Source organism: Zeus faber (genome assembly GCF_960531495.2).
Source record: "Zeus faber genome assembly, chromosome: 8".
Lineage (NCBI taxonomy): Eukaryota > Metazoa > Chordata > Actinopteri > Zeiformes > Zeidae > Zeus > Zeus faber.
This window is the reverse complement of record NC_137195.1, coordinates 22,290,835-22,302,341: the sequence shown is the minus strand read 5'-3', so window position 1 is coordinate 22,302,341 and position 11,507 is coordinate 22,290,835. Positions and strand designations below refer to the sequence as shown.

General features: G+C 42.0%; 1 protein-coding gene across 2 annotated transcripts; it reads right to left on the bottom strand.

Moving 5' to 3' along the window:
- Window positions 1–264: 264 nt before the first annotated feature.
- LOC307233618 (antizyme inhibitor 1-like) lies at window positions 265–8,473 on the bottom strand. Of its 2 annotated transcripts, XM_080004975.1 has the most exons (12): window positions 8,338–8,473; window positions 7,252–7,370; window positions 5,974–6,182; window positions 5,618–5,791; window positions 4,983–5,155; window positions 4,673–4,807; window positions 4,348–4,429; window positions 4,174–4,248; window positions 2,941–3,106; window positions 2,422–2,537; window positions 2,096–2,313; window positions 265–1,503 (listed from the first exon to the last, which is right to left on the bottom strand). In XM_080004975.1, the coding sequence occupies exons 3-12, from the start codon at window positions 6,073–6,075 to the stop codon at window positions 1,389–1,391; spliced, it is 1,356 nt and encodes a 451-aa protein (XP_079861101.1). In that variant the 5' UTR covers window positions 6,076–6,182; window positions 7,252–7,370; window positions 8,338–8,473; the 3' UTR covers window positions 265–1,388. The 2 variants fall into 2 exon arrangements, with proteins under 2 accessions (XP_079861101.1, XP_079861102.1); XM_080004976.1 differs by lacking the exons at window positions 7,252–7,370; window positions 8,338–8,473 and adding an exon at window positions 7,172–7,229.
- Between the last annotated feature and the right edge of the window lie 3,034 nt (window positions 8,474–11,507).

Here is an 11,507-nt window from a genome sequence, read left to right as displayed (position 1 = left end):
CCATCGCTTACATACATACACCTGTAAACATGAACTCTATGGAGCGGTGGCCACCCTTAGTGTGAGCGCTGAGTGATTTGGCTCTGGACCGATCCCCTTCACCTGCTCCAATCAGAGAGAGAGAGAGAGTACCTGTGACGTGGCTCGGTCCCAATAAACCGCAACAGAAAACTTGGCAAATCTTGTGTTGGAGGTGTTTTAATAATACTTGGACAAGCAGAGCTACCAGTTAACAAGCGCTGCCCGTTAATCATCATGCCTCGGACGAAGGGTTGGGGAAACAATTCACAGATGTGGAGATGACACTCGCCAGGTATGCTTGTACAGTCGGGAGTCAAAAAAAAAAAAGGAAACGTCTCAAGCAGCACATTATAAATATTAAACATGGTAGAACAGCACGGGAGAATTTGGAATATAAAGATTGATTTTGATCGAGCGACAATTTGCTTTCTCCCGCTTCCAACACATCCTTTGCCATCCGGAGCACATTCGTTCTCAAAATGGGTCTTATTTGTTGTAACCTGCCCGGTCCTTCACTCGTCTGAGAGCTAGCTCGGCAAGCGCTCAGCACTTTGCAGACAGAACACGCTGAAACACCCTCAATCGGTGAACAATTTAAGCCAGGATCTAGCTTTCCCGGAACAGACTGGAGAGCAGCGCAAACATGATTCCCCTCAAGGGGCTTTCCACGTTAATGTTGCTGATTAATCATGTTGGCCCCAGCGAATGCGTCCAGAGGATGAGTAAATACTTGAATATGCCTTCCTCTGTGCAGCTGTGTAGTGCAGCACTTTCAAAAACAGAGTAAGACGACGGAGTTAAGATGAGATGTCGGAATCCACAAAACTATTCAACGCTTTGAATTTATAAATAAGACACAAAAAAATAAATACATATTTAGATTTTTCAGCAAAGCATCTGCTTTGAAAAAGGGTCTTTAAAATGTTTAAAAAGCAGTGCTGCACTCAAGAGATCGATGTATTACGTCACAAGACTGGCACCGGTAACGGAAACACAAATAAAACATTTACCAAATCAATTATATGTATATTGGACATGTACTGTATGTAAACGGAAGCGATGTGATACTCAAAGTGAAGGTGAGATTTAACATTTATTTTTTTCTGAATCCATTTTGTTGCATACACAGCACTTAACAGACTCCAGGTCAGGTCATTGGCGGCAATTTTTTTTTTTTTTTTTTTTTTTTTTTTTTGCTTAATCCACTGAAACTGATCTCAGCCAAAACCAGCTCAGTTCACTCCACACCGACCATCCAGTTTAATGTTCACCAGAGGAAGGCGGAGGGGAAAGGGGGGGAAACAAAAACAAACAAACAAACAAAAAAAAAATAGGAAGGTGAATTCAAAGCGCTGGTGTGACTGTGTCTAAGCTGGGACAGAGAGAGCAGCCTCTGAATGGCAGGATTTGAGGAAATAAGGGACCAGCGAGAAGCTCTTCAAGTTGATCTCCTGGGCGACGCCTGCCTCCTGCATCTCAAACCTGGTGGAGGAAAACAAAACGATAACTTGAGACCAATAGTGAATGATGTGGCTGGACACTAAAATGTTTTTTAACAACACAAACAAAATTGGTAGATTCCATAATCGCAGGCCAATACATGATACTCAGTCAACAGATCATCCCATATCCAAACGTACAGTATGCTGGGTGTTTAAAGGGAATAATTATCACAAAAATATGAATTATTAATATTATGGTGCCATGCAAATATTTATATTTGCATGGCACCTTTCGGAAGCGACATGTAACACCAAGTGCTTCACAATAATAGAAGGAAATCAAATGGTAACAATAACAGCAAAGGCAAACAAGCAAGCAAAAGGGCATTTAATAAAACAAGTTTAATATTTTACTCATTTCAGATTCGGATCATCAATTTGGATTTGAAGGATTCCGCAGCAATTCATGAATATTATCAACTCACACGGAGATGATTTTATCCTAACTCACACAGAGAAAGGCGGGATTTGCACAGAACCCTCTTATAATTCCCACAGATCTCTTTTAATCTATTTCCAACTCACACAGAGAAAGGCGGGATTCGCACAGAAAGAGATGGGATTTTCCTTACCAGTCTCCAGAGGAGATGACGTAGTAGACCGGCGGCGCGGGCGTACCGGTGGTGGTGCACATGGGCCAACCCAGACTGTAGGCCCCGGCGTCTGCGAACACCAGCCAGTCTCCGGTGTGGAGCTCTGGCAGTGCACACTGCTCCACCACCTGGTCCATGTCATCCCCAGAGGGACCCCACAGGCTGCTGCTGAACACAGATTCATCCGGGGCCGTGTTCTGGGGAGATATAAAAGCCAAAAAACGACTGACTAAAAGGATCGTAGCGACTGAAATGCCTCGATAAACAGGCTTCCCAAACAGAAAAGGATGACCATTCGCACTCACCTTGTGAACAGAGGGCACGGGAATCACGGTGTCAGTGAGCTTGCAGGCAAAGGACCCGTACACTCCCTCGTTCATGTAGTACTGGAACTGCGGCTCATCGTTGGGAGATGGTTCATCTGCAGAAACAAAAGAGAAGGGGAAGGGGGTTGAAAGCAAAGCAATAGGTGTGCCGCATAGCCTTGTGCGGATCGCGTTAAAACCATGTCTTACATGAACTAGTCATATGAATCACATCCATAGCTGAAATATTGAAACTAAAATTAAGCCTTGGCCAAAAAGGACAAACGCTGAGGTCAAAACAGCAAATTAATGACATAAATATCCCTGCAGAAAACGAAACTACTCACACTGAGCTATTTTGATAAGACGCAACCATAACTTCATGACACTATACAAATATATATCCAATTGTACCGAGATGACTGTGGTATTTGATTGGCACCGGGACGAACAATTCTCAAGAGTTTATATTTCTCTTTTTACATTGGGCGTTAGATTACAGAGTTTTTTGTCACTGACTGTGTGCCTGGTCCTGGAGTTCCCGCGCCACTGCTTCTTTGGAGATGACGTTGACCGCTAGGGTGAACGCAGAGGCCACCAAGAAGCTGCTGGGCTCGGCTATGATGGAGACCCCTGCGGTGGGAGGAAAGTAGAGGTCTACCACGGACATGACGGCACTTTTCATCTGGAACAGAGAGAGAGAAGAAAACAGTACATTAACCACTCCTTGTGTTTTTGCAGAATAAAGCAACACTACGTAACTTTTTTTATCTTAAATTAACAGCCTCAAAATCATTTTGATGGTAAACTGACTTGTAATATGTAGACTGGCACCTCCTTCATTCCCACCCCCCCGGGACGCCTGTTCTTGCACTATGTAACTTTGGTCTTTGGGTTGATGTTTGGCTCTGGTAATTACCGTTTTCTTTTGTCTGGTAAAATTAACTAATACCTATAAATCATAACCCTGCTGGTAAAGATGTCCGGTAATAATGCTCATAAAAAAACGTAGCAGCTACACCTCCCCGACGGCGTGGACGAGACAGGCCAGGGATGCGCCCGGCGCCCGCAAAACCAGTCAGCGCACGCTGGCCCTCATTTTCATTGTGCCATGGAGTTTGTTTCTCTGATTCGCGCATGCGAGACCATCTGCCAGGCCCAGCACATCTGGTTCCTACACCGGTAGTAGAGGGCCTCATCTCTTCCTGTGCCCTCTCTCCCCACGGCTGCAGGAGCTGCAGAGAGAGGCTCCCCTGGAGAGAGGCTCCAGGGGAGCTTTAATAAGCTATTTAGTTATGAACTTGCTGCTGATACACATTAGGGCTGCCAACTGAGCTAAAAAAGAGTAATCAATGTTCGAGTGTTATAGATATAAAAATTAACATGTTTAATAATCAATTGTTTTTATTGCATAGAAAATGACTTCCACATGTGCCAGTACCGTCCCTGCTGTGCACAGTTATGTCCACAAGGGGGAGATTGTCACACATTGTGAAGAACAAACAGTGCTTTGTGTGTGTGTGTGTGTGTGTGTGTGTGTTAAAAAAACTCAGTATTTAAGGTTGGCAAACGCACTGGTTCCGGTTCCACCCTTTTGAATATTTATCTGCAGCATTCTACATTCTACAAATATATACACTTTTACAGTCCCTTCTGGATTTTTTTCCCCCTCCACAACAATAGATTTTTGGATATTTATTTCACAGTACGATTACACTCAGTCCTGTAAGGAGCAGAAGACAATTCACTGACCTGTTTCAGCTGGCTCTCTGAGCCATTGAAGCCAGCCCCAATGTCCAGGATCTTCATGTTAAAGCCAATATCCTCCTGGAATGGAATAAATGCATGTAGGGAGATTAACTACAGACCTGGTCTATTTTGTCTGACATGAGTGCAATCAGAGGGTGTTTCATTCACAACACTCACCCCCATATCGAAGACACAGCGGGCGTCAGAGATGGCGTGAACGTACACTTGCTCATCTTCACAGGAGTTGAAGATGTTCAAACTGTCAGATGGGTGGGGGTGGAAAGACAACAGTATTTATAGTTCATTTCAAGGCAGAAAAGTATTTTACAAACAAACAATTGTGTTTCAGCAATAGAAATTACTTCACTATTTAAATAGTTATTTCAGGTCAAGTCAAATCATCAAACTGTCCAGATTCGACTTCCATTTCATCTGACCGTCAGATCCAGACTAGCATCAAATCTATCACGTAGTGGAGGAAATGTGTTCCTGGTGGCCTCACCTGACGCCCACCACTTGCACGCCCAGCTCCTTGGCGGTCTCCAGCAGGTGTCTGCAGTTCTTCAGGGAGCAGCCGAAGGTCATGCTCATCTCCCCTCCCTGACTCGAAGCTTCAGTCGACACCTGCAGTAGCAGCCTGAAATTCAACAGGAAATTTGGTCACTCAAGTGCCAAACAACAATATAAGGCCCGGTCATGACCGTGAGTTTAAGCAGGAAACATGTATATAATATGACAGGATAAAACATATGGTATGACTTTGACACGACCTTCAGATACTGATTTGGGGGGGCTCAGTCTAAGGAACCTACTTGGCACCGGGGTGACAGCGAACAATCTTGCGCAGCTCTGCCTCATTGTCACACACCAGGAATTCTATGCCGTTTTTGGCCGCAAACTTGATGTGGGAGAGCTGCTTGCAAACGCTGCTGTAGATGATGTCTTCAGAGGGGATGCTGTAGCTCTGTATGAGCTCCAGCTCAGACTGTAACAACAAAAGGGAGGCAAGGACAAAAGATTTGAGTTTGCACGGCGTGGTCCTGCACGTCAAAACACGTCAAAACAACTTCCTGTCGGGAGGTCGGGACCAAACTAATAAACAAAACTAAATAAAATGTAGCAGACAGAAGTGTGCCTGATGGATGAGGTTTGAAAGCGGATTTCTATTTGCATATTCATATATTTTATTTTAAGTTTTCAAATAAAGTTTGGAGGGAAAAAAAAAGATTTCTTCTATTTTTTTCCTGTACATTGTACGTTTCTGTACATTCACTAAAAGTAACACTGTCTCCAGGCATGTTAACAACATACAGAGAATCGTCCCCCCCACCCTTGCATGTGCGCTTAGGTGCAGACAGGGCAGCATAATCCAGCCTTCAGGGACTACGAGAGCAGATTTAATAAAACTAACTTAATAAAACGTTTACGAAAGGAGCGGCGAGGTCACCTTGTTGGTGCAGAGGAATCCGGTTCCAAGGGCGGCGAGAACTTCGATCACAGCCGGGCTGCTGTTGTACCTGACGGCGTAGTAGGGCCGGGTGTGAGGCATATGGGTTCGCCAGCGAACGTGCTGCCTCATCACGACTCCGAGGTCCGCTACGAAGAACGGGCTCTTCTCAGCCTGAGTAAAAAGCAACAAAATCATGGGAGATCTTTAAGCGAGTAACTCGTGCAAGAGAGACAGGCGCAAAAGGGAAGTAGGGTGAAGGTAAACCAGTTAGAGCAGTGTTTTTTCAGGGATGGGTCTTGGGTACACTCAAAAATAAAAGATCCCAAATGTGTGTGGGAGGCAAGTGACGTTACCAGGGTTTGCTCATAAATGTGATTGTCGATCACATCGCCGAGGGCCGCGCCTCCCTCCAGCAGGCCGACGGAATACTGCGGTTCGTCAGCGATTCCTTTCATCCTCTCAAATGCTCTCCACTAATCCGGCAAACATGTGGAATATGACTAGTCCGAAGTGATCGCGCTCCTTTCCCTGAGCCCCTGGGGTCCTAGACTTGTTCAGCAAACTGTATGAGAACGAGAGAAAAGGCAATATGAGAAACAACGTTCCACCGCCAAACAATGTCACCTGATTAGGACGGTGCCTGTTCATGGGTGTTGGTGCAGGCACTTCAGATGATATTCGGAGTAAAGCATTTCCACCAAGCAACCAATGGGAGCAGGGACGGATGCAACGTTATAGGGGGTTACTTCGTGGAAGACATCTATTCAACCTAACAGCCACTGTAAAAACACAGACTCTGGGGCACAGGGTTCGTTTATTTTACCACCAATTACTCCCAACAATCGCCATTAATCCACGTGGTGGTGACCCGTAAAGGTTCCTTTTGACAGTATTAGCCAGGGTACAATGGCGGCGGCTTTGCTGTCAGATCTCCAGTGTCAATAAAGTTGCACAGTGCGTCAGTGGGACACAGCGGCCGGGTAGGAAATACGTTTCAACTGAATGTGTGGATTTGTGCAGTTGTATGGGGCCGCAAAAACTGGATGGAGCTGGAATGCCTAGAAGAGCCGTTTGTGACACTATTCAATTCAGATTTGATTCCCAATAAGGCAATATTTTGAATACTACAGCTGTCATGTAAACCCCATATTCATAATAGCTGATATCCTCCACAATATCCTTGCATCAGACACCTAGGAATTCATAATGTTATATCAGCCAAACTGAATGCAATAACCCTATTGGGAACAAATTTTGTGATTCCCACACAAGATGGATAAATCTCTCCCAAAATACTGTCCCTTGAAGTAAACAAAAAACAATAAAAAAAATAAATTTAAAAAAAAAAGTAAATGCAGGTGACAAAAGAGCCGAGAACAAAAAATACTATAAATGAAATACAAGTGCTGAAAATAGAACTCAAATACTTGATCTGAGTGTTAGGTTATCTCGGATGAACTTGTTTTATTTGTCAACAAATGCATTTCCGTGCTTGTTAAAGAGCACACACCCGCACATCTATACACACAGAAACACATAATGCTCGCTCACATGATAATTTTCTTGTTCAGCACAAACCAGAGCCAAACACATCAGAGGACACACCCCGCCCCCTTTGATCAGCTACATACATGGAGAATCCGGTGACGGATCCGCTCCACTATCAGCTAGGATCCCAAGGTGGCTCTGCGTTGAAGTCGAACGGCTCTCGGTAGAGAGCCGCCCCGAGGCCCCCTGGGTAGTTGAAAGCCTGTTAGAAATAAACAAAAAAAACAAAAACAACAACCATAGATATGAATCACACCATGATCAAATGAGTGTGGGCAAACATTGACAAGGACGCTGTTCAAACGAGAGGTTTGCAAATTTGATATCCATTTCTGGTTCCCGTAGCTCTTGCAGTTTATTGACGTGAAAACTGAAGGATACTTGCTTCAGGTAAAGACTGCATGTGCAAGACCAGCCAATATAATCATGAATATAATCATGAATCAAACGACTTAGAATAGCTCATCTCTGAAGACATTGTGATATAGGTACTTTATTAATCCCCAGATGGAAATTGGAGTGTTACAGCAACACACATCAAAGTACACGCACATAGAATACAATGCCAATATAAAATCAACATAAAAATAGACAATAACAACCTCTATATCAATGTCAACAAATCAAGTGTAAACGCAGGAAATTCTGCATGTAGGCATATAAGGCTGTAGCTAGAGTGGATATGGAAAAAAAAGATATATATCATATATTATCACGTCATACATTATCATATTATATAAAAAATAAAACAATAATATCAATAATGTCATCCATCCAATAATATCATATCGTCCGACTGGGGGGGGGGGTGCAACAAACCATTTCTGTTACCACACAACCTATCGAGGTCTTGAGGCAGCTCTCAACACGCGTACAAAGCGAAACATTTTACTTTCAACACGATTATCTAACGCTGCTAACGCGAGTCATGTCTGTGACGTCACTGCTTGCCGCCATGGCTCGGTAGATCCTACGTACACATTATACTACATATAGTAGAGCACATCAAGCGGCCAGCAGAAGCGGTACGTCAAAGCCATACGCATGAAATTTGCTTTATGTTTCCAGAGCTCTAATAACGGATCCCTCACTGACGCTCGCCAAGAACCAGCCAGATGGATTAACAGCCCGCTAACTAACGCTAGCAAGCTAACAGCGTATGTACTTACGTGTGCTAAAAGCCCAAAACTGGGGGTGGATCGCTTTTTCTTTTTAGGCGGAATTTTCAAAGAGTAAGGGGGGTACTACGGGAGGAAATAGGAGCCATGCACGTAGCTGACCAGGGCCAAATAAACAGATAGTCCGGCTTCGAACGAACTGAGCAGCGTTTACAGGATCATAGAATCAAGCTGGAAAGAGGGCGGGGTTTTGTACAAGTGGGCGGGGGCTGTGGGCGGGGCTTGGAGCTGTCAAACCCAATGGAGAGATTTTTTTTTTCTTAATGTTCTTTACTCAAGTTTATTACGTCGACTACTACTGCTACGCACATAATAATAATAATAATAATAATAATAATAATAACAATAACAATAACAATAACAACAACAACAACAACAATAATAATAATAATGATAATCAATCATGATAAGGATAATTATTAATAACAATAATAACATTAATAATATGAATAATAATGATAACAATAATAATAATAATAATATCAAGTACAACAATTACAATCATGTTGAGATAGTAGGCTACCGTATTAATCCTCCGGCCATAAATTAATTCACAATCAAAACCTTTGCAGTGGAATAAATGGGCAAGCAGTGTGTCTTACAGTCCTACAATACAAAATTAAATTACATCATTGCCATCAATAAAGTGATCACACAAGTGTTTATTATTATTATTGTGATTGCTGTTGTTGTTGTTATTATTATTATTATTATTAGTAGTAGTAGTAGTAGTAGTAGTAGTAGTAGTAGTAGTAATATTATTGTTATTATCTCTCACAAAACGGTCTGAGGAGGCTGCTATCTTTCTTTAAATGTTTATATTCACTCTTGTGAGAAATATACCTGAGACCTGTGTTTTTACTTCTTCTGCCTACACTAAACTGCGCTTTGTGAGCCCCAACTGGTTCCTGATTCCTATTACATTTTTATTATAAAGGAAAATCTGTAAATATTTTAAAAGACATGAAGAGAGCAGAAGCACAGCCTATAGGAAAAAAAAAAAATCACACTTTTGTTATAGCATTAGGTCAATATTATGTTACCAGCAGTAGATTACCTGGGTTATCGCTTCATTTTGTTTCCTTTGGCTGTTAAACAAGGGCACAGTGTGGTCCAGTAGTGTCCACTAAGTGTGTTTTCCTGCAGCAATTATTAGCATCCACACAGCATTTATCAGTGGAGACAGAAGCAGAAGGCATGCAGTTGTTCTCTTCAGCTTCAAGCTCAAACTGGATTCTCTGTCCTTCACCCCTTGTTTTGAAAATGTGAAAGTTTGCTTAGTCAAGACACGGGACTGGAGGAGACTTTTCCTTTTTTCTGAGATCATTTGCATGATGTCTACCTCCCTGGCACTGGACTGGAGGAGGCGGGTGCCCGGAAAGGCCGCTGTTCAAGCAGACAGACAGTGTTTTCTCCAGGCTTGTATAAATATAGTCGGGCATGTATAAATAGAGTGAGAACATCTAGGAATTGCATTAGGTATTTAACACATGACCTGAATGTGGTGTAAAGCCTTATTGCAAAAGCCCCAAAAAGTCAAACTACAGCCAATTCAGTGAAATTCTACAGCCTCAGAACATAATAAGCTCAGTTACATGATGAGTTTAAGGCCTGATATATCAATAATTCAGGCCTAAATCTTACACGTGAACAAACATATGAACAAATATTAACGGAATAACAGCACACAGCGATCTTTGCAAAGCAGACAGCAGATGCTGAGGAAAATATTGACTATATATTAAAAAATACAAATAAAAAAATCCCTGCAATAGCCACTTATTTCCTTCTGGTCAACAATCTAAATATTGTAATTCTAATTATTTAAATTTGTTAGTCTGGAACACAGCACATGACCTCATTTCTGGATTTTTTTTGGGGGGTCACTTCTATTTTTATTGTTATCTATTTATTTATTGTTTATCGTTTTGTTTTTTTTACAATATATATTTTGTTGTTTGTCATTAGGTTTTTGTTTAATGTATATTGTCACATTTTATTGTGTTTTGTCAATCGGTTTTATTGTATATTTCGACATTTTTCCACCTCTAGCTACAGTTTCTGTGGCATTATTAAAAACAATATCAAGCCAGGCCACCAACTTTTCAATTTGTTTTTACCAACAGATAGACATTTCCAGATTCTTACCTGTCAAATAAAGAACATTTGGTATGTACTGTATATTGAAATATATATTTACAAATGTAATTTAGAAATTCACTACAAAACTGTGTTGGAACAAAGGTTTCTGAAAGTTTTATGTCACAGGCTCTGTATAATTGAAACTATCAGTTGGGTTACATTCAAAGAAATGTGCAGCCCCTAATCAAATATTAAGATAAGTAAATAAGATGGTTTATTAGAGATTGCCTAAAGTGGAAACACTATGGTTAAATGTTGTGTCAGACCTCATTATCTTCATGGTTTGATGAAAGGGCCCCACACCCGCTAAAACATTTATTTATTTTCTGCCGCTTTTCCCAAAAATGGAGGAGCAAAATCCAATTGCATTTCATCAACTATGATGCTGCCAATGACAGGAATACTCAATAGGGATGTTTGCCTCAAACTTAAAAGTATTTAAGGCATATGGTCCATTGTGCAGCCTCGAGAGAGGAAATATAACACAAAAGCTGTTCCGAGTTTTGTGTCTTTGCCCTCTTACTGTAAAACAAGTGCATGTATATGTTAGTCTAATCGTACATAGCATCTGAAGTGGCGTCCAGTAAAGCACAATGTTTTATTTTCATTGTTTGGACTGTAACAGCTACTTCAGCCACTGTGGGCACAGACGTGTGTACCACCCACCCTGAGGGAAAATACTCAGTGGCCGCATTGTGCAGCAGGAATTCTCGTTTGCAGACATTGCCAAAAGATTACATCAACCCCCTGCCTCAGCAAGGCCAATACAGCGACACAGTTTGATAGACCCCGTCCAACTCCAAGTCCTCGGTCAACAACACTTACAAAGAATACAGCAAATCGACCCCTGAAGTGCAAACTGACTAACACTTGACACCCTACAAAACATTAAGGGGCGGCTTCGCAAACACAGATTAGTCCTGAGCTTAGACTCAATCACACTTCTAATCTGGACTGAAACGGCCTTTCTCAGTCATGGTTTAGAATTGCCTCAGACTTGCCCTGGTCTTGGTTTAAAA

Excerpts from the sequence above, each read along its gene's own strand:
- LOC307233618 (XM_080004975.1), bottom strand. The coding sequence starts at position 6,075 with ATGAAAGGAATCGCTGACGAACCGCAGTATTCCGTCGGCCTGCTGGAG. Across the intron at positions 2,538-2,940 it reads ACTCCAGGACCAGGCACACA|ATGAACCATCTCCCAACGAT; the intron begins GTCAGTGACAAA and ends TTGTTTCTGCAG. Across the intron at positions 2,314-2,421 it reads CCGTGCCCTCTGTTCACAAG|AACACGGCCCCGGATGAATC; the intron begins GTGAGTGCGAAT and ends ATATCTCCCCAG.